Below are 25,994 nucleotides of genomic sequence, written 5' to 3'. Positions count from 1 at the left end.
CCCCTCAAAGTGGATTCCATCTGAATAGAGGTCGGTTCCCGAGGAGCAATCGAGGAGCTGAGCTCAACTCCCCCCCCCCCTCCCTTCTTTTTTTTTTCATAATAAAAATCTAAGGGTCTGGCCAGGGTACCCAGATAAGTTCCTACTTAAAAAAAGAATAAAATAAAACATGAAATTCAAAAAGCAGGAAATCACGAAACACATTATACTATGTTGCTTCTTCCTCTTCCTCTTCTCCACTTTTTCATTTTTCTTTTCACTTCTTTTTCTTGCTGATTCCTTATCATCCCCCGTTCTGTGTCTCCTGTGCATAGAACCAGATCGAGTACTCTTGTTGAACTCGAATTGGGGTTAAAGCACGGTGGAAGGATTAAGGACTGCTATCATTTATCAAGGTTAGAAGAAGTACCCAAACAAAAAAGTAATATTTTCTTCTTCAAATGACTTTGTTGTTTTTTTGTTTTTACGTCATTTTTTTCTTTTACTCTAGGATTATTTATCAAGGTTTGAAGAGTGCCATCATTTTCATTACTGTGAGCTCATGCACAATGGAACCCAAAACTGGACTTGTTACAAAATCCAAGTCCAGGTAAATGCATGGAATGGTCAGACCGGTCCTTTTACAGCCCTAGCATCAACATCACCTTGCTGCGCCGTGATGAAACAGTGGACCAGCTACTCCATCTTTTTGTGGCAGAGATCATATGCCTATTGAATATCTGGGACAACCAAGGAACCAGAAACTGGGTTCAAACAGACAAAAGAGCACCAAAACAAGGTTAGCATGAGCTCACAACAGCAAAAATGAAGTGTGACTAGTTTTTGAGAGTAGCCACTGAATAGTGGGGACAAGCACTTAGGGGACAATGTTACTCCGAGCTCCGGGCCAATCTCCGTATCAAGATTTTGTTATTTACCTAAATCAAATGAACAGTCAGAGACTTAGAGCCACTTGATAGACTACACTGCCTCATGAAGCCTATCACCAGGAAACCTTCACCTATCAATCAATTATTATCCTTTATTGTGTTCCTGATGCACTGGGGGGGGGGAGGGGAAGAACATTACATCCCACAAATGGAAGGCAAGCAATCAGTGTAGGCTAACGAGGAAGAAGCCAAAAGAAACAAATCAAACATCAAATTGTAAAAATTTCATATGAAAGTTCATGTGGCTTTACAGTTCAGTATTAGAGTATTGTTTATCAGCACCCTAACCCCTAAAGTCTTTTCAAAAATTAACTCTGATGAAGATCAACACCTCCAGAAGTATAACAATTCTTGTTCTTTAGTTGGATGAGGGGCTGGCGTCAACCAACCTTGAATGCTAGTTAGGAGAGATATAGTAGTCTATCAAAATTAAAGCCACCTGAGTCGTAAGATACATCATGGATTTCAGGGCCCAACAAGACATGAGCTGTGGCTGAAAATTTTGTCACCATTTGTTACGTACACTACAGCAATAACCATCCGGGAAAATTCATCCCAAAACCTGCCAAATGGATACAAAAATAAGAAAAAATGTTTATCTAGTTATAAATCAAGGTAGAGAAAGTTTATTAGTTGGATAAATGTACTTGTTTTATACAACGCTATTTGCAGCGAGACAAGTCTAAAAGCCGTTTTATTAAAGCAGCAAAAAGTAGTATTCTTTGCAAAGTAAAATATTCGTCATAAGCAAAGTAAATATGTACATGACCACTTGAAAGAAAACATACCTCTATTGGTCCGTCATCATGTACACACATACACACACACATGATAGACACAAATTCAAGGCCATGCATCATACAAAGAAGGCTATTATCCACATAACATAAAGGAGGCTTCTACCTACATAACAAGTCTCAGGGCACATATATCACATAAAGAAGGTGTTTATCTACATCACATTTGCTTCTTTTTTTTCCGGATGCAGTAAGTCACATTTGCTTAGCTACATCACATACCTCAACTGGTCCATCACATAGACACACACCAGTCACAAATCCCAGGGACCATACATCACATTGAGAAAAGTTTTATCTACATAACAAAATATTTGACACAGAAGGATTGCAGTATTCAGTTCACCATCTTCTCGCTCATTTTAAGATCAGCCACAGATACCGGAACCATCTATCGAAATATGCTCACTGCTCTCCAATAGAAACAGTAGACAACAATTAGGCCTAGGATGCATTCTTTTGCTTGCTCGATATGGACCATTTTTTAATGAGTAAATTACGCTGACGTCCCCTGACCTTTCTGACAATTACACGAACCTCCCCTGCATTTCTGACAATTACTCATACCCCCTAAAGGCTAACGATGTTAGTAAAAAATCTGCGGTGACTAAAACGCCCTTTTATATAAACGAACAAAACTTGGTTTTTCCACTCTTCCTCTTCCACTTTCCTTCATTCTCCTGATCAGAGAAACCCTAAACCCTGCGGCTGTGACTCAGATACGGGAATCAGCATGGTCGTCCGGCGAGATAAAATGCCTTTAAATTCGAATCTCACATTTCTTGCTCTCGTTTTCTCTGTTTCATCTTCTTTATGCCTGAGCTGCGAAGTTTGAGCTTTCTTTCATGTCTACTGCGGCGGCAGACGGATATGAAGGAGGAGCAGGTGGGAAATTTCGAAAATGACCGTTCTGAAGACAAGCAACGCCATATGATCGACCAGTGAGCGCACTGAGGAACCCTGTGGAAGGAGGTAACAACAATAGATGGCTTTCGAAGATTGTGGATCCAACTTCCAGAATCATCACCCGAAGTGCTCAGAGATTTTTCTCCTGTGTTCCAGAAGTTTGCCCCATTTTCTGGGTTTTGGTTATATGGTTTGTTTGATTGGGTTAATTGGTTATCCAGTGATCTTAAGAAGTGCATTTTATTACAATGATTTTTTCCAACTTACAGATTCAAATTATGGGAAATCCATCCAATTCAAAGTAAACACTAGTTATCATCAGTGGCATTGAACTCATCAGCCTCCAACAATATCCGAATTAGAAAGGGAAAATTTTCTGATGCTCCCTGTCAAGATCATTAATGATATATCAACTGATTGACCTAAGAAGCATCAACTACATGATATGGAAAGATCAAACGAGGTTTTATTTTTGAGATTGGGAAGATGTCTTTGTAGGTTCCAATTGCATGATGGTAGATAGTCTGTTCTTGCGCTTTTACTGAAGAGGTTTATTTTTATCTTTTCCGGACTCAGGTTTATGGTGGGATGGAGGGGTTCTTCCGAAGCAAGATTGGAGGAGATCAATGATGCTCAGAAAATGGAGGGTTCCTTTTCTACCCTGCGCACAACCCCCTACAAATCTGCCCCTATCAATGCAACACCAGAAGCCTTCTTTAAGTTGAAAATTTGAAATGGTCGGTTGTGCGGTAGGGGTTTTGGATGCAGATTGCAGATAGGAGGAGGCAGCGGTATTTCGGTATTTCAAGGGCTGTTGGTTTTGGGATAGGTTTGCAGAGAAGAAACAGGGTTTAAGGAAGAGGAACAGGAGACAGGGAGTACCTTGTGGAGCAGCAGCAGGTGCTGGCCACGGTGCATAGGGTGAAAGAACGATGGGAGATCGATTGGTTTTGTAGGTTAGGGTTGAGAGATTTCATGAAAGGTAGCAGAGACAAGAGGTCAGTGACGATGGATTGAGTTAGCATTCCATTAAGGTTGAAGGGGTAACTTCCTTAAGGGGCAAAAAGGTAACATCAACCCTATCAAGGGTAGTATGATCAATAAAAAATTGATTTTCAAATTAAGCCGTTAAATAACCTTAAAACACTGACGGACTGGGGCTGAGTGCAAAAAAGTTTGTAAAGTAGGGAAGGTTTGAATAGATGTCAGAAACACAGGAGAGGTTCGCGTAATTGTTAGAAAGGTCAGAAGAGGTCAGTGTAATTTACTCGTTTTTAATAGATGAAATGGTCTGAACACGACATTGCAGAAAAAGCTTAGACTCTTATTTTGTGGTCTAGAGACATTAAACTGAGATATTTTCCTAGATACTCACCAAAACAAAACAAAACAAAACCAAAGAACAGAGTTCCTATATTACTTGATATAAAATTAAATTCCAACTCCCAAAAGATATGGAGTTCCAAGTAGCTGAATACATCAGCCTTACCCATCCTGATGGCATAGTGAACTGAGGTGCATTTCTTAAGCTATATAAAAGACAGACCTCTTATTCCATCCTTTTGGAGCATTGATAGAATGAAAAGGATAATAAAATACAGCTTTAACACAAAATAGAACTGGCAATTTGTAGATAAAGAAAGGAACCTTTAGCACAGTAGCTTAGACCTTGTACTCGTTGATATGTAACCACTTCGTTGATGACCACTTATTCCCGCTAATCACAGGACAACCACCTGAAATAAATCATGTTGAAAATAAATTACCCCTAGAATTAGTCAGTATCAAATGACTGAAAGAAAACTGAAGCTCTTAAAATAACACCGAATCGGAAAATATTAACTACAACAGAAGGGACCAGACTCCAATTGTCAGAGTTAAAAAAAATGAAAAATACAAATTACGCCTGAGGACTGACCAACTAGGTAAGCAAACAAAAACTGACCATGCAAGCTAGAAGGATCCAGAGTAGCATCGGGCCTCATGCTCCAGAAAAGTAATGCGTCACCCATCCTTGGCTTAACAGAGAGACCTTTCTTTCCACATTCAGATAATTCATTCCACCATGGGACAGAACTGAAATTTGCTTTGGAACCAGGAAACAGTGTCTCACCACCTTCTTCAACATCAGAGCTGCATTGATAGCAAATGGTAGGAAGGTAAAAGAGTTTGCCTCTAAAACATGAATCCTAATATCGGGATCGAATAAATGCATAAGATGTACAAGGAGGGATGCGAGACTAACAGATACATAAGAACAGTAGCTATTCGCTGACCCCCATTCTTGGTATTAAATTCATCAAGAAAGTAATCGTAGTGAGGCTCATATTTCTGTCCAACTTCATAATGGAGAATTTGCAGCCCTTCCCCATGCTCTGTCAATTCTAATGTGTTACTTTTGTACCAAAATCAGTGTTGTCCTTTTTTCAAAATTTCCTTGAATTAAATAAGATAGAGAAAAATAAAATGCGCAAGTAGAAGACACCCAAAATTTATAGTGGTTCGGCTAAACTTAGCCTACGTCCACTCCTCTCAATCTTGAGAGAATTTCACTAGTTACTTCCTTTCAGTACAGTAGGTGGGAAGAACACCTTTACAATTTTTTTTTACGGGATAAGAGAATCCCAATCTTTTAAGGATAAGAGAATCCCAATCTTTTAAGGATAAGAGGATCCTTGCAAAACCTAAGTACAGTCTAGGCTAATGCAAAAATGCTTTATAAACTCAAAAGCATAAACTAATACAAAAGATAAAAGGTAATGATTACCTAGGCAAGGAGTGTGATGTGTACTCCTTGCAAGTGTCAAATGATGCAAGTGAATGCTTGTAAATGAAGACCTTCTTTAAGACTTATTCCTTAGAGAGTGAGCATGTGAAGGTCCTTTGAGATTTGAAGTCAATCCTTGAGTGATGTAGATGTGGACAAGAAGACTTCAATAATGAGAGCAATAATTTACTTTTCACCTTTCACAAAAGTTGGATTTTGGACTGTAGTGGATAGGTGAAAAGGTCTGACATGTTCTCTATTTATAGACACATTAATGGCCTTTAGAACATGTGCAAAATGTGCTCTAACGGATCTATTTTTAACTTATCCGGTCGACCTAAAGATTGATCCGATCGGATCATAGCCGTTGGAGAAACTAGCCGTTGGAAGGCCAAAGGAGCATCCGGTCGATGTCCGATCGACCAAATCATCGTCCTACTTGATCTGGTCGACCGGATCAATTATAGGAATGTACCAGTGAGGCCACTGTTTCTCCCGGTCGATCCATACCCTGTGATCTGGTCGACCGGATCACAGACCGGATCCCAATCAAGGCATGATTCTGACAGTTTGACTGCGGGGATTGGTCCGGGACTTTCTCCAACCAATTCTAACATATTCTAAGGTCAGAGGGGGTTCAATTTTAACATCCTAAGGTCCTTAAATGATGCATATGATTTTTCATTTATATTATGCAAATGCAATTACAAGCATGCAGTGTGAGTGTCTACTAAGTATGTGCACACGAGCATCTTGTCTTTCTTTCTTCATGTGACGTTCGTCAATCTTCAAAAGATCTTTCGAGATCTTCTTTACTTGACAAGCTTTGTCACGTCTTCAAGACCTTGATCTTCAAGGTTTGTCTTGAACGTCTTTACTTTGTGCCTTCTTACTTTGTGTCTTATTGGCCTATTGACATAAAGACACATACAAGACCATGTCTAATATGTTTGTTATCATCAAAACACTTATGGAGGTAGGGGCAGAATTCCTCAACAAAATCTAGAATGATCCAGTAAAAAAATCATTTACAAGGGTTGGTTGACAACAAAGTTTGCTTCCAGAACCTCCAAAACCAATTTTTAAATAATACTATAGCTTAGTTAACTTTTACATGTTTGATAATGTGGACCATTCAACTGGCAAATAATAACAGACAAGATCAACATCTAGTACCTGTTGGAACAAGCTAACAATCATAGCAACAGAACAAGTATCACGACGTAAAAACATCTTCCCACACAGCAAGATTCTCCTTGAATTGAAAATGAGGGGAAAAGAAAAGAAAATGAGGAGGAGATCCATAGAGGGATTTGTACAGTCTACATGGAAAGAAAGTTTTTATAATAGGATAAGAAACATAGGAGTAGTAGGAAACTGATCAAAGGCAGATTGCAAGTGGTCATAAGGAACAGAGAACCTTCCAAGTCTTAATATCAATTAGCTGAATGATCAGTTTACTCAAACAAGGAAAAGAGGAACCTTGATGATACTAGAGGGGGGAGATAGCAGAGGGGAATATGAGGATGATTTTATATTGGTTAGTACAATGTAATAGAGATTTCCGTTTTTTTTTTTTGGGTTCTGCTTGTGAAGGTATTTGTAGCTATCTCCTTCCTCTTTTCCTTGGTTCTTCATAAAAAACGAAAAATATCAATGATACTAAGAGGGGGAAAGGTGGATTGTAGCATTGCTGTACTGAAAGAAAGTCAACAGCTTCAGAAACCAAACTTTAAGAATGGTGAAGAGTCGGCATTGCTGTATACCAAGGGAGTAATCAATAAATACAACTAGTTATACCTAGCCGCATCCTTGAAAAAAAAAATAATAATTGGCTTAGAAGATCGAAATGAGTCCCTCTCTCGTAATCCTTCCAACAGACTTCAAGAGAATCAAGGCAGATCCAAGCATTCACCTTATGAGACAGAATTAGAAAAGCAGCAAACTTAGAACTCTTAGAAGTTGTCAGTCACCGAAGGACTATTACTTTCAAATGTTTTTCAACCACAACCCTCCACTCTTGCTTTATTCGCCACTTCAATCGCTACAAGCCACCAGAGCAGATATAGCAATCGGAGCTGGAGCTTAATTCGTATATAAGTAGATAGTGAGACATGCGAAAAAAATGCTAAATATAAAATCTTGTTCTCATAAATTAGCTTTAGAGTTTTTCACTTTTCCTTAAGATGCCTTCTGATATTTCATTAGACAGCTATGGAAATAGAAATATGTATTCCACTAACATAAAATCTTCTCTTTATATTTGTGTACTGGAATTTCTCCACTTTTCTTCCAAACGCCATGATACATAACTTTCAGTCAAGCATGCAAAACCATAGAACGATGACAGGTCCGAGAACAAGATACAGTGAAGAGAAAAAGAATAGGAACTGTCAACCATCACCAAAATCAAAATGCATAAGTATTCTCCAAACTGCATACCTACAGGTATGAAAGTGAAGTCTGCAATCCTTTTTTCAATGTCTCTGATGATTTTATCACGCCCTCTCCTGAGAAATGTTCCAGAGCTAGTGCGTACCCTAGACACCAAAGGTATGTCAAGCATCAGACACACAAACACAGAGAGAGAGAGAGAGAGAGAGAGAGAGAGCGAGACGGAGGGAGGAAAAATAAGACCTGCTATCCTTACTCTTGCCAGTGGCACTGTCAACAACTGTTGACTTCTCCATAAAAGGCTTCGCAAGTTCAATTAGGTAGTCGCATTCTTCCTTAGACTGTTCAAAGGAGTAGAAAGAAAACTCTTTGAGTTGGACAGTTAAAATAATGTCTCTAAACAGGGAATGTAATATATATGAATCTCATCCCCCGATTTGGATCTTTCTTTAACTGATAAATGAAAAGTAGATCATTATCTGCATGAGGTGATGAATATTTTTTAATAAGAATGTGGTAACTACTTCACTGCATAACCAATCGCAAACAACAAAATGTCAATGTCAGCAAAGGAGACTGTTGGCCACAAGCTCTCTGCACATTAACCATGGTGAATTTTCAAATGAAAAGGCCCTAAACCTTGCATAGACCCATGGCCTCTGCCAAGAGCAAACAGTCAATCAGGTCAAAGCATTTCCATGGCCCCTAGAAACTCTGAAGTACAGTTCCTGGATGATACTGATTGCAGCTTCAGTATAGGCTTAACAAACAGGTATACATGACTACTAAAAGCAAACAGTTTTTTTTTGCAGTTCCACCGAATTCCTTTTGCATTTCATAACATGCAAACAATTTTCTGAATTTTCCATTATAGATCCAAGTATGATGATAGTATTTTACTGAAGGTGTTTCAGGGTGCAGAGAAAATTAAATTTTGTTCCTCTAATCTAATTGGAGTTAAAGATCAAACCATTTTGCAGGTACAGGGATATCAAATCCAAAATTCCATCTCATAGATTGGGAGAGCAGTTACCTTGAGTGTCACAAATGCAACACCTCCAAGGGACTGTAGCTTTTCCCCAATTTAGCAGCTGAGAGATGCGACGAATGCATAAAAGGCGGCGCTCCCTCATCTTTATCCTTTTTTATTATTAGTTAATCTCATTAACTAATAATATGCAAACTCTAATAATTAATAACAACTTATTAATTAATACGTTTCTCTCGAATAACTAAAAAATCATGCGGCATATAAAACACTCAGTGGCCGACATTGGGAAAAGGTATAATAATTAAAAAAAAGAGCGTAGCCAGTGCACGAGGTTCCCGCCATTGTGAGGTCCCCTGCTTTCAGCAGAGAGGCTGTTTCCAAACTCAAACCATGATCACTTGTTCACAATGGAGCAACCTTACCGTTACACATTGGGAAAAGGTATGATCCCAATAAGAACATCCACCACAGATGCCTATTGGAATGTCAGCAATTCCCAATTAAAAACATTAACCAATAAATACATCGCAAGTTCACATAACTCTTATTACTCCTAAAGTTGCAGTAGTCAACCATGGACTTGGTCTCTCCACTTAACAACAAATCACAAATCTTTTAGCCAAAAAAATGGCACAACTCAGGTTTGTCGAAATCTCACACAGAGAATCTGAACTTCCAATTGGGTATCTCAAAATGTTTTCAACACATTTAGAAAATAAATATTAATACATAGGGTAATCTTTCACGTCGCCGTGTCCAGTGAAGTAGTTCAATTCACTATGACATTTTTATCCTTATTAATACTTTTGTTAAGTTAGAGTGGAGGTATAATTTTTGTAAAATCACCTTTAAAATATTACTGTACCAAATCCTTCCCATTCCTCTCCAACACCGGCCCTGGACTCTCTCTCTCTCTCCTGCCACCGCTCTGTCTCCCCCACACTCCCCACAACAACCTCCTCCCCCACTTTGTCTCCCCTACCTAGGAGCTTGAATTAGAAAGCGACAAATTAACCATCTAAATGGAGTATTTCAAACATTGAGGACCCAAAATATGACCAAATAGTAATACGCAATAATCAAAATTAAGGAGACGTACAAGATAATTTGGACCAGCATAATCAAACCAGAAGAGGAGCGAAGGCCGCCAAAATCAGGGGGAGCTCTTCAGAGACTTAAACTCCCAATATCAAGCCGACAACTATGGCCTCTAGCTCAGGAAGAAAAAAGGTCCACCATCTTTTGAATGCCACGACAGCTGCTAGATTGAGGGTGGCAACAAATGAGAAGGCTGAAGCAGATAAGATATTACAAATTAAGCCAGTTGAGGGAGATGTAGAGTCCAAGTATTTGACAAGGATAACTCGAGAACGCCAACGCCAATACCAAGCCATTGTCGATGGATTGAGGGACAATGTACTAGCCTTCTCTGCGAGCGACAACGGCTCACAACAGAGGGGAGGTAGTGGCTGGAGAGGAGAAAGTAGAAGGCGGAGGGAGAGTGTTGAGATCCGTTGGATTGGAATAATTTCTCTTTACATTAGGGTTTTTCTTATTTTATTATTTTTTCCCTAATGGACTAGTTTGCCCTTGGGGTTGTAATTCTCATTATAAATAAAGTGGGCCTCTGTTATTATTGACAAGCCAATTATTCTCCTCACTCTGATTCTGAACTGAGTGGAATAAGGGCACGGATGCCAGATTTTAAGGTAGAGAAGGTTGTGGTGATTGGTCGGTTTGTAGGGGGGAGTCACAGAGGGGTCGAAACTGGGGTTGGGGCGGGGGTTGGGCTGTAGAACAGGGGAGTGATAGGGGTAGCGTCAGGTTGCAGGGGGAGTTTGATGTCGATTCTGACCAGAGGAAGAGACAAAAGACCCATTGGATCAGGCCCCTTTTTGGGCCAGAGATGGACCAGCTCGAGCCAGCCAAGCAGGGATCTATTTTACCCCACAATTGTGATAGGATCCCCCCCCTTTGACCAGTCAAAGATGTTCCATGGTTTTGATAGGATTCTCCTTTGACCAGTCAGCTAGGATTGATGCACTTAAGTAGTTTCTATATTTTATAGTTTCTAATTTGTTCCTTGCATGTGGCTGAATTGTAAAGCCTAGTAGTTTTAATTTAGTCACCTTCTATTTTAGTTAGGATTTAGTAGTTTCTATTTTAGATTAGTTTCTATTCTATTGTAAGCTTGCCTAAGCTATTAATAGGCATCACATCTTACTAAAGGAACAGAAGTTGAGAAAAGGATCTTCTGGCCAAATTAGCCATCAAGTATGGGAGTTCCTCCTTGTTTCAACAGCTGAGATAGCTGTGGGTGAGAGACCCAGGCTGAGAGAGCCATTCCCCCTACCCCCTTCTTCTATCTTCTCTTCTCTTCCTTTTCATTACCCTGCTCGCGTCCCTGTTGGTGACTGTTGCTGCCTGTGATTGTTGCTGCTTCTGGAGACATCAACTGAAGACTACTGAGACCCCCTCTAATTCTGAGTGCTGCTGCTACTGTTGCTGACTAAACAAGGAGAGTTTCACCCCCTGCGGATTCCGGATCTGTTCCAGTTTGGCTGCAAACTTCAAGGCCCCACAACTCCACAACTCCTCATCAGATTCTGCAGAGATTTGGAGCATAAAGTCTCCTCACCAGGCCCTACACTCGCTCCTGGTTTGGAGGCCAGATTCCCTCTGGTTTGCAAGTTCCATCCAAACCTTCTAGTTTGCTGTCACCCCTGCAACTCTCAATCCTGCCATCAAAATTGCACAAGATTTACAGTAAAGGTGCACCTCAACTGGACCCCCACTGGATCCAAGTATTGGTCCAAGTTGCTGCTTGGTTTGGTTTCTACACCTAACTCCCCTACTTTCTATTTTGGTGACTTTTCTCTTTGGCTGTTTCTAGCCATCAGAATTGGCTCAAATTTTGGGAGTCACTTGTGCAGGCCCAGACTTGAATTTGACCCTAATATTAACCCCTTCAACTGGCCAAAACCTGTGTTCCAGCACTTACCTCTATTATGAACCTGTGTTGGTCCATACCCATCTACTAGGGTTTGTTACTTAGTTATTGTGGGTTTACTTGGGACTAATTCTGACCTAGTTTTAGTCTTACACTAGAGTTACTAGAGCAGTGGGGATTACAAAGTTGTGGAGGCAGGTTAGGGGCAGGGAAATGCAAGCAAGGGAGGGGGCGAAGGCAGGGTAGTGAGTAGAGGGCAGGTGATGTAGGTTGATCCTACGGTCCATGGGATCATAATGGTTCACCATGGTAAACCAATAGTAATATAAGTTCGAGTTCCCCGTTTTAGGGAACTCCAGGGTTGTCCCTAGGGAACCCTAGGGTTGCCCTAGGGCACCCTAACCTGGCTTAGGCATCCTATTTTTAATTTTAGGGTTATCCATGGTCGCCCATGGTGCCCTACAGGAACCCTACTAGGGTTTGGTTTGACAAACCAATGCCCAGTCCCTCTCTTTGACGTCCCATAAAATTATTGGGATTCATGTCATAGAGAATAATCATCCTTATTCCATCTCATGGATAGAAGGATCCATCCCATACCCAAATGCGCAGCGGAAAATAATCGATTCGGGATACTTTCACATCCCATGAATCATCAATATAATTAAATCAACAGGAATTAACATAGAATTGCTAACCTGATGAGCCTCAAGTGTTGCTCCTCCAATAGACAATGGTTCTTCCCCCGATGAGCACTCCAAGCAAACAGATCTGAACCTCCAATGGTGCAACCAAGGTTCTTCAAGCCAATCCTAGATGCTCTTCAGTTCTTCAAGCATTAATCTAGGTTTCCAAAACCCTAACTCTCCAACAAAGTATATAGCAAGAAGAAGGAGAAGAAGAGATCACAAGCGAGAGAGAGGGAAACCAAAAACCATCCACAGGGGGGGGGGGCAGCCAAAAACATGGAGCACTGCCCCCTCCTGCGTTTTTTGTTATTATATAATACTAGGGTTTCAAAAATCCTAGATGGGAAACTAAAATCCCAGTGAGAGTCAGACTCTTTCTCTCCTTGTTTGGCTGTCCTGTTTAAACTCAAAGTACTTCTAATTGGTGAAGAAGCAGAATCTAATAGGTAATGTTATACTTAATTAATTATTTTAATTTATGGATGATTACAATTAGCACCATATCCATTAATTAAATAAAGAACCAATTATTTTAGCAAATTCCAAATAACTCCATACATGATAATAACTTATCATGTACAACCCCCCCCCACTAATCAACACCATCATTATGGAATCTAGGGCATGTACACTTGTACTGCCAAACCCCATTCCATAGTACATGTCCATAAAAGAGTGTCTGTGTATGTAATCGGGCCCCACAAAACTCGATAAAACACTTTATTCAAATAAGTTCATATAATCTATTATTTTATGTAAAATAGGTTTTGCAAAAACCATTTCCAAAACGGCACCGGATCCAGATTCTGATCCGACCATACATAGACATCTTCAATCTTGGTGTTTCCTAATCGGGCAGTGGTGACCATGTTGAGTAACTCCTTCACTCACAAAGTGTTCGCGCATTCCCAGAATACCGGCTTTGACTCACTTGAGTCTCAGTCATTGATGAATCAAAGAACGTGGTCACACTTTGCAACGACAGGGTTCCCTCAGGTAAAGGGTGTTGGTGACACATATCTATTCCTTCCTACATCTAGCAGTAATACATGAGGGAATCGACAAAATAGATTCTTCACTAATACATACATCGATCATGTGAGTGCTCGCATTCGTACCCTGGCATCACATGTCTAGGCAAACCCAATGTGACAACCATATGATAAGGGTGCCCAGCCCAAACCCTAGTCCTGACTACCATTTTAAGTAAAACTTACAGACACATAATGCTCAAAAAGTTTATATCGCATGTGATAATATTAAACCAAAATGTATAAAGGTTCAATACAAAGTAAAACAGGATTGAACCGGACCGAACCGGGTTTAATGGACACATAAATCCAACAGGTGAGATGCAGAGGGTGGGGGCAACAGAGGGAAATAATAGCGTAAAATAAGTTCTCCCATTTCGTACCTCTCTAAAGGCTGGCAAGCCATGGTAGTCCTAGAATCTGGCGATTTCCTTGAATTCTTGGATTCTTTCAGTGGTGAAGATAGAAGGTTGCTATGGGTTTCTCCTAATCAAACTTCTCCCAAGTCAAAGCAAAGTTGTAAGTGCAATAAAGAACAAGAACATTACTAGACTTTGGTATGGACTTGCAACCCATCTTATTCTTAACTTTTGTTAATTTCATATAAAGTGTTAATTGTAAATTATGAGCCTTCTATTGAACAATGGTTATCACTAAGAGGGGGGGTGAATCAGTGACCTTCAAAAACTTGAACCCAATTCGCTCGTTTCCTTAACTCAGTCATTGGCATCATTCTCATACAACCTTACAAGTGCATACATACACACTCACACATACAATCATGTGGCACACCTTGGCTATCAACCATAGGTACTCTCAATCCTGTGGCAAGGTCCACCTGGTGTGCATACCCATCCTGCAGGAAAGATACTCCAATATATCCACAAGCATACATCCACAACACAAATATTTACATGGTTCGGCACATGCCCACATCCACAGAGCAATGCCTCAAATGGGCTTCGTTTATGCTCAACACACTTTTCTTTTGGTCTCTACAATGACCCAGAAACTACAACCCCTGCTTTTACACAGCTACAACTGTGAAAGTGCTACAACACCTGGTTTACCTAGCATACAATTAGGAGGGTGCTACAACGCCAAAGTTTGAGTAGGCTACAACTATCAAGGAGCTACAACCTTTGTGTCCAGCGCCCACTGAACACCACAGTACGATAAGTAAAATGGGCTTATAAATAATGCCCCAAATACAAGCCCAAACTAGTCTAGACATTTTATCAAACACCTTGCCATACACTAGTACATATGAATATGAATGGGAATACAAATACAGGTTACCTCCAACCAACGTTGAATCCCTCTTATGTAGCTCACTCCTTTCGAGTCTTCTTCACCGACGAAGCTTCATTCAAGTCGTCACTTGAGACTCCATTGATGGTTCAAGCCTTCAAGCTCCATTTTACTAGGTTTGTACACTCTTCGTCTCCTTCTCTTTCTCTTCTTTCAATCAAAACCCTTGATGATGTCTTGTAAGCTTGAAGAATCCTTCCAATGGAGCAAATCGATGATCGGCTTGAAGGTAATCCTCAAAGGTCCTCTCTCTCTCTCTCTCTTCAACCCTTGAAATGTCTTCTTGAAAGCACAACACCAAAGCTTCACATGAAGGTTTGAACCATCAATCTCTTGAGAGCATACTCCTTATAATGTGCAAGAAGAGATATGATTTTGAGCCCTAAAAGCCCCTTAAAAAGGCCAAAAATGGACTGAACCGTGCTTGGTCCAACCACCCAGTTTCGACCAGTTGACTATACAACAATTTCATAAGGAGTCAGATTGACTAGATTTTGGCGGCATTAAAAAGAAGACTTGAATATCTACAACTTTCCTCTAATTCTGCCTGGAAGACGCTCAAAAATCCATCCAAATTCATATGAACCGAACTCATATCACTGCCCAGATTACAGTGCTGGCCAGACTCCATTTGGAGCCGGGCAAAACCATTTTTGAGCCGGTTCTTATCAGAACCCAATAGCACCTTTTCTTCATCATTATCCGACGTCTGTCCACTCAAACTTCCATATCTTCCTTGTGTGAACTCCGATTGACCCGGTTCTTTTTCCACATGAAAGCCAACTCAAAGCGCTACAACTTTTATGAATTTTACCATCAACCCTAAATCAGTACACAGACCCCAAAACGGGGCTTGAACCCAACTGATGTGCAGACACTGCTACCTTTAACTTATGCGTCATGTCTGAAGATCACACCATAAATTCCCACTCCTCCAATTGATCTAATTCAAATTTTCTTGGAAAGCTAACTCAGAGATCTTCATTTCTCATGTTTTGAGCTCCTCCAAATTCCAACAAAAAGATAGCTTAAAAAATCCACGAAGCCACTGCTACAACATAAAATTATAGTCTTCCCCACACAACAGTAACCTTCACCTTCAGCAACACCTTCTCACCTTCGGTAATGTTGCATCAGACACACTAAGACTTGAACCTGCCTCCTCATCATGCCAAAACATTTATCAACGGGCAACCCATGATGATTATGTCAACTATATCAGTCCTACTGCAAACTGTCAGCCATACCAACTAAGCCATCCATCTCACTGACACCGACAATCGTACATAATGCCTTACTAACTGTATTAGCTCAACCATGATTATCAACCAACTCACCAGCTATGCCAACTAAGACGTCTGTCTGACACTGACACTCACTGCTATTGTCTATTGCCATACCATCTACTTAGAACTGTCCCTAGGGTAATGCTCATGCAAAGAGCAACTGCAAACCACTGTACTTGCCACCAGCCCATAACCATGCCTACTGACCTCACAGCAGCTCTACACCATCACCATGCATCACAGAGGTACTCAGAACTCCTCAACTACCAACTCAACTCTAAAGGCAGCTCGCATGCCAAACCAGCTATCTAGCTATGTCGGCCATGTCAACCCACATGTTAACTGCTCATTGTAGCCTCCAATTGATAACTGCCAACTGTCACTCCTGACAATAGACAACCAATCCTTCTATAGGCTTCCAAATGAGCTAACTCTGCTCATCGTCAGACTGACCATCTGTATGTTTGCATCCCATCAGCTCAACTAAGTAAGTGTGTTGACCATCAAGAATACCAACATAAGCTCACTTCTCAACTGATCTTCCTGGTTGACTGTATTGACAACAACAGCACAATGCAAGCTATTCACAACACCTTCAATTCATTTAGACCTGATTTTTTGCGAGACCTATATGGATAATAACTCTATCAAGGTTCTAGGTTGCATGGAAACGATCCTTGTCATAGGCTTTCCATCCATAAAAGGATAATCTTCACCGTGTTGGCATCTATAACATTGATTAGTCGGCAGCCATTGAGCATGGCTACCTTGCCGTCCATGCACCCACTGCTAATACTATTTTTAAGGGGAATTACAAAAGGAGGAGGCGACTTCTCCTACAAGATTTTATTAAGGGTGAATTTACAAATTCTACCCCTTCATCTCAACTCACCAAAATGATTCAGGAGGGTAGATAAAAATATAGTGAAGTGAATTACTTTACTCCTCATAGTGACATGTAGGAGAACCCTGATACTTATTAATATTTTGAAACCTTTGTAAACATTTTATAAAATTTATCACTGGATCTGGATTTTCATCCAATCATATCTAGATACTCTCTCTGCCATTCACCCAATATGGGAGTGTATTCTTTGTTGAGTATCTCTTTCGTCCACAGCCAAACACCATAAATCTAGCGCATTGATATATAGTCAGAGGACACATCAACCGTTGGTACACTAAAACTTATAATGTTTGGCTGCATCAAAAAAGACCTCTCATGTCTAGGGACCAATCGAAGACTACTAATGAGAATCTTGTCCTCTAAACAACTGACAGTACTCCATTTGATATTCTCATGTGATCAAATTCAATGTACACACACTATGTATATTCACATTTGTGTCTTGGAATCAACATTCATGAGCACACAGACACAATGTGATGACCGGATGAACAAAATGCCCAATTCTGTCCCTGGTCATGAAAAGATTTAAGGTGAAGCTATGGACAACCACAGCCCGTTAATGTCATGCAATCATAGTTATAAATAAACAATTTATTTATAAATTTGACTGACACACTTCCAACATTAATATGATTTGTAAAGGTGTTATAAAGTTCAAGAAGAATAAAAACCGGAGTCCCAAAATGAATCTAAATACGTTATTGAAGCAAAGACTTGCACAGAGGGGCAACCTATGACTTATTACAGACCAAAAAGCGTAGAAGTGTGAGTGCTAAAAAACGACCGGCAATTGGTCGAGACAGTCTACTATGTTCTGTAAAATTGCGACAATAGAAGAGGAAGAGAGAGGGGAGGGGGAGGGAATAATAAAAAGGCAAAAAAGGAAAATTTAGCTTACTAGGAAATTGTGATATACAAAGGCTCTTGGCTCCCACGAGAGAATTTCCGTCCATTGATCCCCTCTCTCCCCAAGTCCAGTTCTGCAATAATTTCCGAATTCAACAATAAGAACAGAACCAGATCAATAATTCAACATCAAACGCACATCACTCCAATAACAACAGATTCAAAGCTACATACTTGACGACATTCTGAAGGCGGACCGAACTGAGATCGTTAGCTTTCGAAGAATCACCGCTATTGACCGGAATAGAAAAAATTCCAAGCGCGAGAAGCATCAAAATAACGACAGACAGCATGAGGAGAATAGCTAGGAGGAGTGTTAACGGAGACGATCTCCTGTTAGGCATTCGAGAATACCTTCCTTTCACCATGGTTGCACTCTTTTGCAGATCGATCGAATGTGTGAAACCCTTACCAATCGATCCAAAACAGTAAAACCTAGATTTCGAAGAGGAAGACGAGTAGGAGTCAGATCTGACGAATTTCAAGTTCAGAGTATTCAGACAGGTGGAGAGGAAAATGAGGGAGTGAATATTTTGTCTTTTAACGACGATAGAGTGAAACTTCAAAAACGTTTGTCTTTATCCGTCCAACTGCTTATAATTCGAATTACAATTTTACTCCTATTTTATATCATTCAAAAGCGCATCTGTGAGACTGTGATGCATAACTAATGGGGTGTTTTCGTAATTCATAATTTCATTTCATAGGCCGTTGACGGTCTGTGGCCCAACGTTTACCCAAAGCAAGGTCGGAAACCTGGGATTGGAAGGGCTGAAGAGCGTAGGTGGGTCCTCCATCCGCCGCGTAACTTTATCAAAATCCCTAACCAATACGCTGGCTTTATTAATTAGGATAAATTACATGTCACCCCCTGATTTTCTAGCAAAACTTAGATCACCCCCTGATTTTGAAAAAACTCAAATCACCTTCCCTATAGGAACGGTGTTAGTTTATCATTAGTTATTGATGTGAAAAGACTATTTTACCTTTGTTCTAAAACATTAGAATTAAATTTATAGTACTATCCTTCCTTCATCTTCAACATTGGTCAAGGGTAGTTTAGGGATTTAAATTTATTTAGCTGACAAACATCATCACCTGATAACATAAAACTAATAGTAGAGACTAATTTGTCATATTGAGGTTTAAATCAGAGAGTGATTTGAGTTTTCTCAAAAACCAAGGGATGATCTGAATTTCGTTTGAAAATCAGGGGGGTGACATGTAATTTACCCGATTAATTATTAATTTTTAGGATAAGTACAAAATAAGTGGGTTTCACTTCCATTTTGAAAAGATTTATTGAATCTCCAAAGTTAATTACTATTCAGGCCAGACAAAAAATAAATAAAACCAAACTTTCAAAATTGGCCAAAAAATATGTTTAAATCATGATGGGAAATTAAAAGGGAAGAGGCGCGCAACTTTCTCTACCTTTTTTTTTTTAATTGTTTCTCTCATTCTTGGTTTTTTGTTTTTTGTTTTTTGTTTTTTACCGAGTTTTCTTCCACCCACGGTGAATGGGTCTCATTCACCACGAGGCAGGACAAGGTATTTTGGAACATACTAAAACCCTAGGAGGGGTTTGTGAACCCTAGGATGATGGGTGAACCATCCTCTCTTTTTTTTTAAATACTTTTCTATTGTTTTCTATTCCAACAATTAAGTTGTACTACAATTAATGTGCACTTTCAGCGGATTTCACAATAACAATTAAATGAGGTTGGGCAATTTTGAAAATTTGCTTTTATTTTATTCTTGTGTGGCATGAATACTAACCAACTTCGGGGATTAAGTAAATCTGTTAAAAATAGAAAGTAGTGGATGTAAAATAAATTTGAAACCTACTTATCTTGTAATTTTCGTTCTTATCTAGTGGATCTAAGAAATTTTCCCTTAATTTCCCCCTTTTTATGCTCGAATAAGGGTATCAATGATCCTAGTCAGTTCTGTCATCTTGGAACCAGGATCCAAAGAGAAAACACCTTAAAATTAAGGGTATCAATCAGTCACTTTGGACCGGTTTCATCGATTTTGGTGTGAGAAACTAAGAATGAGTAGGTTCAAAACATGATTGGTATACCGGTTTTGGTTTGGTTTCAATTTCTTATTGGTTTTTTTTTTTTTTTTTTTTTTTGGTGCAATTGTCAAGGGCCTATTGGCCATCAGGGCCCCACAAGGAGGCAAGAGAAGATCCACAAGGGATCACTATGATACCCACATGGGCTCCACCTCTTGGAAAGCAGGTAAATGTGGACTTAGTGCCACTAAGGAGACTTGAACCACTGATCAAGCTTCTGACGTAGTCCTCCCAAGGGAGTAGGCTGAGTAGCGAACCAGCAGGGCAAGCCTTGGATCGGCTTATCGGTTTCTCATATTGGTTTGGTTTCAGTTTATCATATAAATATATTAAAAATTACGAGAAAAAAATGTGTTTTTTATGAAATTCGGGCTGGTATCGGTTTCTTATCAGGTTATATCAATTTTGATATGGTTTTAAGTTCGGTTCGATGTCTTTTCAGTTATGGTATGGTCCGGTTTAGTTTTGGTGTCACAAAACCCAAGTCCAAAGCATGATCCAATAAGCTTATATTGGTTTTGGTTGGTTCAGTTTGATTTCATTGGTTCAAGCCAGGTTTTGACACCCCTACGACCCTACCTTAAATCAGTCCTAGTTTTGAATCAGTTCAATGACCAAAACACCCTAAACCCAAAGAGAATATTTTTTAACCCAAAATTTAGTTAGTAGTTCATACACAATTTGTGATGAAAAAAAAGAGGGGAAAAAGAAGGTTGTCTAATAGCCTACGCCTAGACAAAGGAAGGGCTAACCACCCCATCCCCCGTGAAATGAAAAAATCACATCCTTATTGGATGCCCTTGCATGTGCAACGAATTTGGTGAAAACGAACGCAAAATGATGCGTCAGAGAGAAAAAACGAGGTTCGGGGACCACCGGGAAGTTCATGGACCCGCGAGAAAGCTTGGAAGATCCGTGGATTGGCCTGGGCCATTCCACGAATCTGTGGATGGCCTAGGCCATCCCTAAATAAAGAACAAAGGGGAGGTTTCTTACCTCTTGATTTTGTTGTGAATCCCTGTCGGATTCGCCTCTCGAACATTTTTTTTTTAAAATCTTTGTCAAGTGTCTTCCAACTTTTCTCGCTTGACCATGAGTTCACATAAGCGTTCACGCATTAAGAAATGACAGTATAGACATAGTTCGAGAATTCGAGAGATCTCGTCGAGTTTCTTGGTTTTTCGAAATCCCGAGACGAGATTGCCTATGAGTCTTAAAATATCAATATCTCGTCGAGATCTCGCCAGATCTCGATCGAGATCTCGGTTTGACATAGGAAAATGCCCATGTAGGTCCTTTATATGAGTGTCGGATCTCGAGATCTTGCTAGAAATTCTTGGTATACAGACACCTATCTATGCCAGGAACCAAGACAGACACTTATTTATGCCTAATATCATTTAAGTAAATGTTTTTGTATTTGTATTGCATTTACTTAAGATATTATTCATAAATAAGCAAATACCCCACTATTTGAATCCAATAAAAATAGTTAAAAAATAAAATTCCAAAAGAAAAAAAAGTCAATACCCCAGTTCAAGAACAAAAATTGAATTTTCGGCGGTAGGTGCAATTTTCAACTTTCTAATGCTGGGTTTTTTCTTAAATCTAAAAATTTCATAAATCTTATTATGGTAAAACATTGCTAAAAGTCGAAAGTGCAGTAAAATGCGATTTTGATAGCATTCGCCTACACCAAATTAAGTTTAACCGGTATATAACTCTTTCAATATAAATCAGATTTTAGCAATCTTGGACTTGTTGAAAAAATCAGATTTTAGCAATCTTGGACTTGAAGCTTTCCAACAAGTCCAAGATTGCTAAAATCTGATTTATATTGAAAGAGTTATGTACCGGTCAAACTTAATTCGGTGTGGGCGAATGCTGTCAAAATCACTCTGAATGAAAATAATTTTTTGGACATCAAAACAAATGAATATTTTACCGCACTTTTGACTTTTAGCAATGTTTTACCATAATAAGATTTATGAAATTTTTAGATTTGAGAAAAACCCCAGCATTAGAAAGTTGAAAATTGCATCTACCGTTGGAAATCCAGTTTTTGTTCTTGAACTGGGGGTTGACCTTTTTTCCTTTTGGAATTTGATTTTTTAACTATTTTTATTAGATTCAAATAGGGGAGTATTTGCTTATTTATGAATAATATCTTAAGTAAATGCTTTTGTATTTAAAGCATTTACTTAAATGATATTAGGCATAAATAAGTGTGTTTGTCCTGGTTTCTAGCATAAGTGTCTGTCCTGCTTTCCCACTAACTGAAACTTCTATTTAGACTTTGTTTCTATAAAATCTGATATTGTCATTGTGTTTAAATGGCCTAAAATAGGCTGAATTCCAAGTTTCAGACCCAAACTAGATCTAAAACCCACTGAGATGAGGCTTCGAGTCGAGAAAAAAAAAGTGCACCAACTCGGCGAGGTCTCGACTCGACTCGATTTTTCAAGGGTCCGAGTTGGCACCGAGACCCGAGTTTTCAAACCTTGAGTATAGACAAAAGCTATAACGAGCAGACGAAAGAAGATGGTCTTCGAGCCAACTTAGACCTATTGGACAAGGTCAAAGACAAAGCTCATGCTAGAATGCCAACATATCAACAAAAAGCTGCTCGGTATTACAATACCAAAGTCAAGTTTAGAGTATTTTGAATTAGCGATCTTGTGCTCAAAAGGTCTGTGGCATCTAATACAATAAACACAGGAAAGTTGCACAAAACTGGGAAAGACCTTATAGAGTTACCAAAATGGTTTGACCAGGGATGTATCACTTGCAAACTTTTGGGGGAGGGGGCAAGGATATACCATAACCCTGGAACTCGAAAATCCTCATGAAGTACTACCAATAAGGCTTGTACTCATCTAAGTTGAATACCAACTCATAGTTCAAGTCATTATTCTATTCTATCTTATTTTACATTTTCAAGGTAATCTATCTTTTTTCAAGTTGATTTTCAATAAAATCGGCAGCTTTGTCTAGTGAAATTGATGTCAACATAAGCCACAAATCGTAGGCACGAGACAGACCAAGGAGGTATCCTAAATCTCTGGTCGTAGCTCGACATTCAAGTTGAGCTACATATACCGAGGTGGGAACAAAGCTTTTGGCTCGGCATTCAAGTTGACCTGTGTAGGCATAAGACTGATATGGTAAACTCTTGACTCAAAAAGTAGAGGTACAAATCTCTCCATCAAAGTAAGCACTCAAGTCCTTCAGGTCGTATCTCGGTACACAAGCTGAACAACATAGATCAAGGTTGAAGCTCAATGGTCAAGATGAATTACACAAACATAAGATGAGTTGGTAAAATCTTGGCTCAAGAAAACCAAGGTACAAATCTCTTCGTCAAAGTTAGTACTCAAGTCTTAAATCTCATGTCGTAGCTCAACATTTGAGCTGATTTATATAGACTAAGGTGGGAACAAAGCCTCAAGTTCGGAACCCAAGTTAAATTGTGTAGACATATTACCAAGAAGATAAAATATTGGTTCAAGAAAAACAAAGTACAAATCTATCCGTCAAAGTCAGCACTCAAGTCTGAAATCTCAAGTCATAGCTCGACATTCAGGTTGAGCTACATAGATCGAGGTGGCATCCAAGTGGAGTTGTACAAACACAAAACTGAGAAGGTAAAATCTTGGCTCAAGAAAGCCAATGTCACGCCCCCATCCCGTTTGAGGAATAAACTAATGATAAAGGGGTGACTAGGACGACACGTGTCGTCCCATAAGACTACCAGAATCACGATTTGCAGTGTCCCAACGCACGCTTAGTCTAAAAGAACATACCATAAGATTCGAGTACAAAAGGCAAGGAATATTCCATTTCCAACGATCATAAAATAAGCGAAGCGTTTGTAGTAATTACCTCATGTTCATACGGTTAAAAGATACATAAATAGTTTGGATGGATATCCGAATGACCATAGCATAACTACCCCAAAACAAGTATAGCAATAAATGTTTATACAAGGCACGCGGCCCCAAAAAGACAAAAGAAGGGAACACGCCCCATGTATCAATACGGCCCGTAGGCGCGTCCACAAGGACACCCATCACCGTGCTCCTCGGTCACGGCCTCGGGTCCTCTGCATCGATATCATCGTACTCCGAGGCCTCGAACCTCGAGTCCCGCAAAATAAGCATCTCCTGACCTCACCTAAAAAGGTGTGCACAAGAGGGGTTAGCTCCACCGAGCCGATGAGAGAGAAAAGGGGATGCACAATCACACAATCACAAATAGTCCATGGTGCATGCCATTATTAATTCATTTACCACCTAACACACAATGCTAAGTCAATGGGTATATGCTACGCAATAATTCGGAAGACACCGTGGATCCTTCCATTCTCACCACAATGCAACCTCAATTATTACCATGGAGCCCGCGCCGGTCGTAGTCATCACCACCCGCAGAGCGGACCCGATAACCATTACTACCCTGGCCTGGCCTCTCTAACTCTCCACAGCGCAGGTGCTCGCTACCCAACACCTAAACCCCTGTTGGTAAGGGTCGTAGCATAGGAACGAGCCTAACCACGGATATACTACATGAATCCTATCGTGTTGAGAGGTACATCCGGTGTGTCAACGTCCCATTCCATCTAACACCCGGTACCAAGACAACACGGCGCATACAGAACAAGAATGAGATGCAATATACAATTCCATCGTAATTGGGGTTCCGTGCCGCATTTCTTCTGCATCAGTAACCCAACACGCATCCATATCATCCTAATCAATTATCATCATCAAATAAGAATAAATGCAAGTATGCAATCATGCTTGAATGATAATGTCATAATATAATTCATAAATGCATGAATAAACAATAGTAAACAAGCTCAAACAGTCACCCAAACCCACTCACCGTTTACTTGAATTAGGAATTTGATTAAGTGTAACGATTCTCGCACGAGATCACCCCCAGCACAAGTGTTGGCGCCTACGGAAGTGAATAAGAGTATGAGAGAGTGTAGGAGGGCCTCAATGAAAAGCCCCAGCTTGCATAAGCCATAGGCCTTGAAAACCATGTCGGAGGCAACATCGGACTCAGCAGGCTTGCCTCCGACCTTGCCTCCGACCTTTCTCGCAGCTCGGACCACATCGGAGGCAACATCGGAGGCACACGGACTTGCCTCCGATGCAACCCAAGTGCGATTTCAAGGTCTTAAAAGCCCGGGGTTGTCCCATTTGGTTCTCTAAGCCTCAAGGGACTAGGGAGGGGGTGTCTTGGAGTCTATTTAGGTCTTAGAAACACCCAACACCTAAAGATCTAAGGGGGTTTAAAGGAGCCAACAACTCCGAGTCCGTTTGGGGTTCCTAGGTGGTTGGAACCTTAGGTCGAGAGACCCGAGTTGGAGATCCCAAGGGATGTAGGGAAAGTAGGATAGCATCCTACAAGGGAAACCAAACATGGTTCAAGCTACCCCTTTGGGTTTCAAAAGGAAAAAAACCCCAACTTGGGGCTGCAACCAACGAACCACCCAAGCTCAAACGAGCAAGGGGAGGAGAGAAAAAGGGGAAAAGAGCACTTGGCTCACCTGGTTTGAGGTACACTCGAGGTGCCCTCTTTGAAGCTCCAAACTCGTGACTGTTTCTTCTTCTTCTTCCCTTCCTTCTCCTTGCTAGCCCTCTCTCCTCATAACTCCCTTCTCAAGCACGGTTAGGTTAGGTTAGGTAGAAATGAGCCAAGACTAATGAATAGTCCTACCCACCTCTCTCTTATAGAAAACCACTATTGATGGTCTATAAGGATAAGGCCTCATAAGTGCACCCTAGGGTCTATTTGGGTAGGGTCAAACATGGCAGGTACCAATAGCACCTTAGCCACGGGGTCTCACTCACAAGGGTCCTTGTCGGCACATTGGATGCAAGGTCGGAGGCAGCCGAAGAACCTTGCATCCGATGCGAGTAGGAAGGTGGTTCCCACCATAAGGGGTCGGGGCCTTTGGGCCACACTTCGAGGGCTTTGAGGGGGCGGTAAAACACACAACAAAAATTTGGTCAACCACTTACCCCTGTCACGTCAAG

At 40.3% G+C, this 25,994-nt stretch overlaps 1 protein-coding gene across 3 annotated transcripts; it reads right to left on the bottom strand.

The window, feature by feature from the left end:
- Window positions 1-1,078: 1,078 nt before the first annotated feature.
- LOC122660814 (probable prolyl 4-hydroxylase 3) lies at window positions 1,079-18,385 on the bottom strand. 3 transcript variants are annotated; one of them, XM_043856052.1, is made up of 8 exons: window positions 18,042-18,385; window positions 17,860-17,941; window positions 8,037-8,134; window positions 7,842-7,939; window positions 4,878-5,007; window positions 4,578-4,765; window positions 4,280-4,368; window positions 1,079-1,491 (listed from the first exon to the last, which is right to left on the bottom strand). In XM_043856052.1, the coding sequence occupies exons 1-7, from the start codon at window positions 18,233-18,235 to the stop codon at window positions 4,295-4,297; spliced, it is 864 nt and encodes a 287-aa protein (XP_043711987.1). In that variant the 5' UTR covers window positions 18,236-18,385; the 3' UTR covers window positions 1,079-1,491; window positions 4,280-4,294. The 3 variants fall into 3 exon arrangements, with proteins under 3 accessions (XP_043711987.1, XP_043711988.1, XP_043711986.1); XM_043856053.1 differs by having other exon boundaries at window positions 1,079-1,493; window positions 4,283-4,368; XM_043856051.1 differs by having other exon boundaries at window positions 4,301-4,368.
- Between the last annotated feature and the right edge of the window lie 7,609 nt (window positions 18,386-25,994).

The sequence above is a fragment of the Telopea speciosissima genome, chromosome 5 (genome assembly GCF_018873765.1).
Source record: "Telopea speciosissima isolate NSW1024214 ecotype Mountain lineage chromosome 5, Tspe_v1, whole genome shotgun sequence".
NCBI classification, from domain to species: Eukaryota; Viridiplantae; Streptophyta; class Magnoliopsida; order Proteales; family Proteaceae; genus Telopea; species Telopea speciosissima.
The sequence above is the reverse complement of the archived record's forward strand: the minus strand, read 5'-3'. Positions and strand labels throughout refer to the sequence as shown.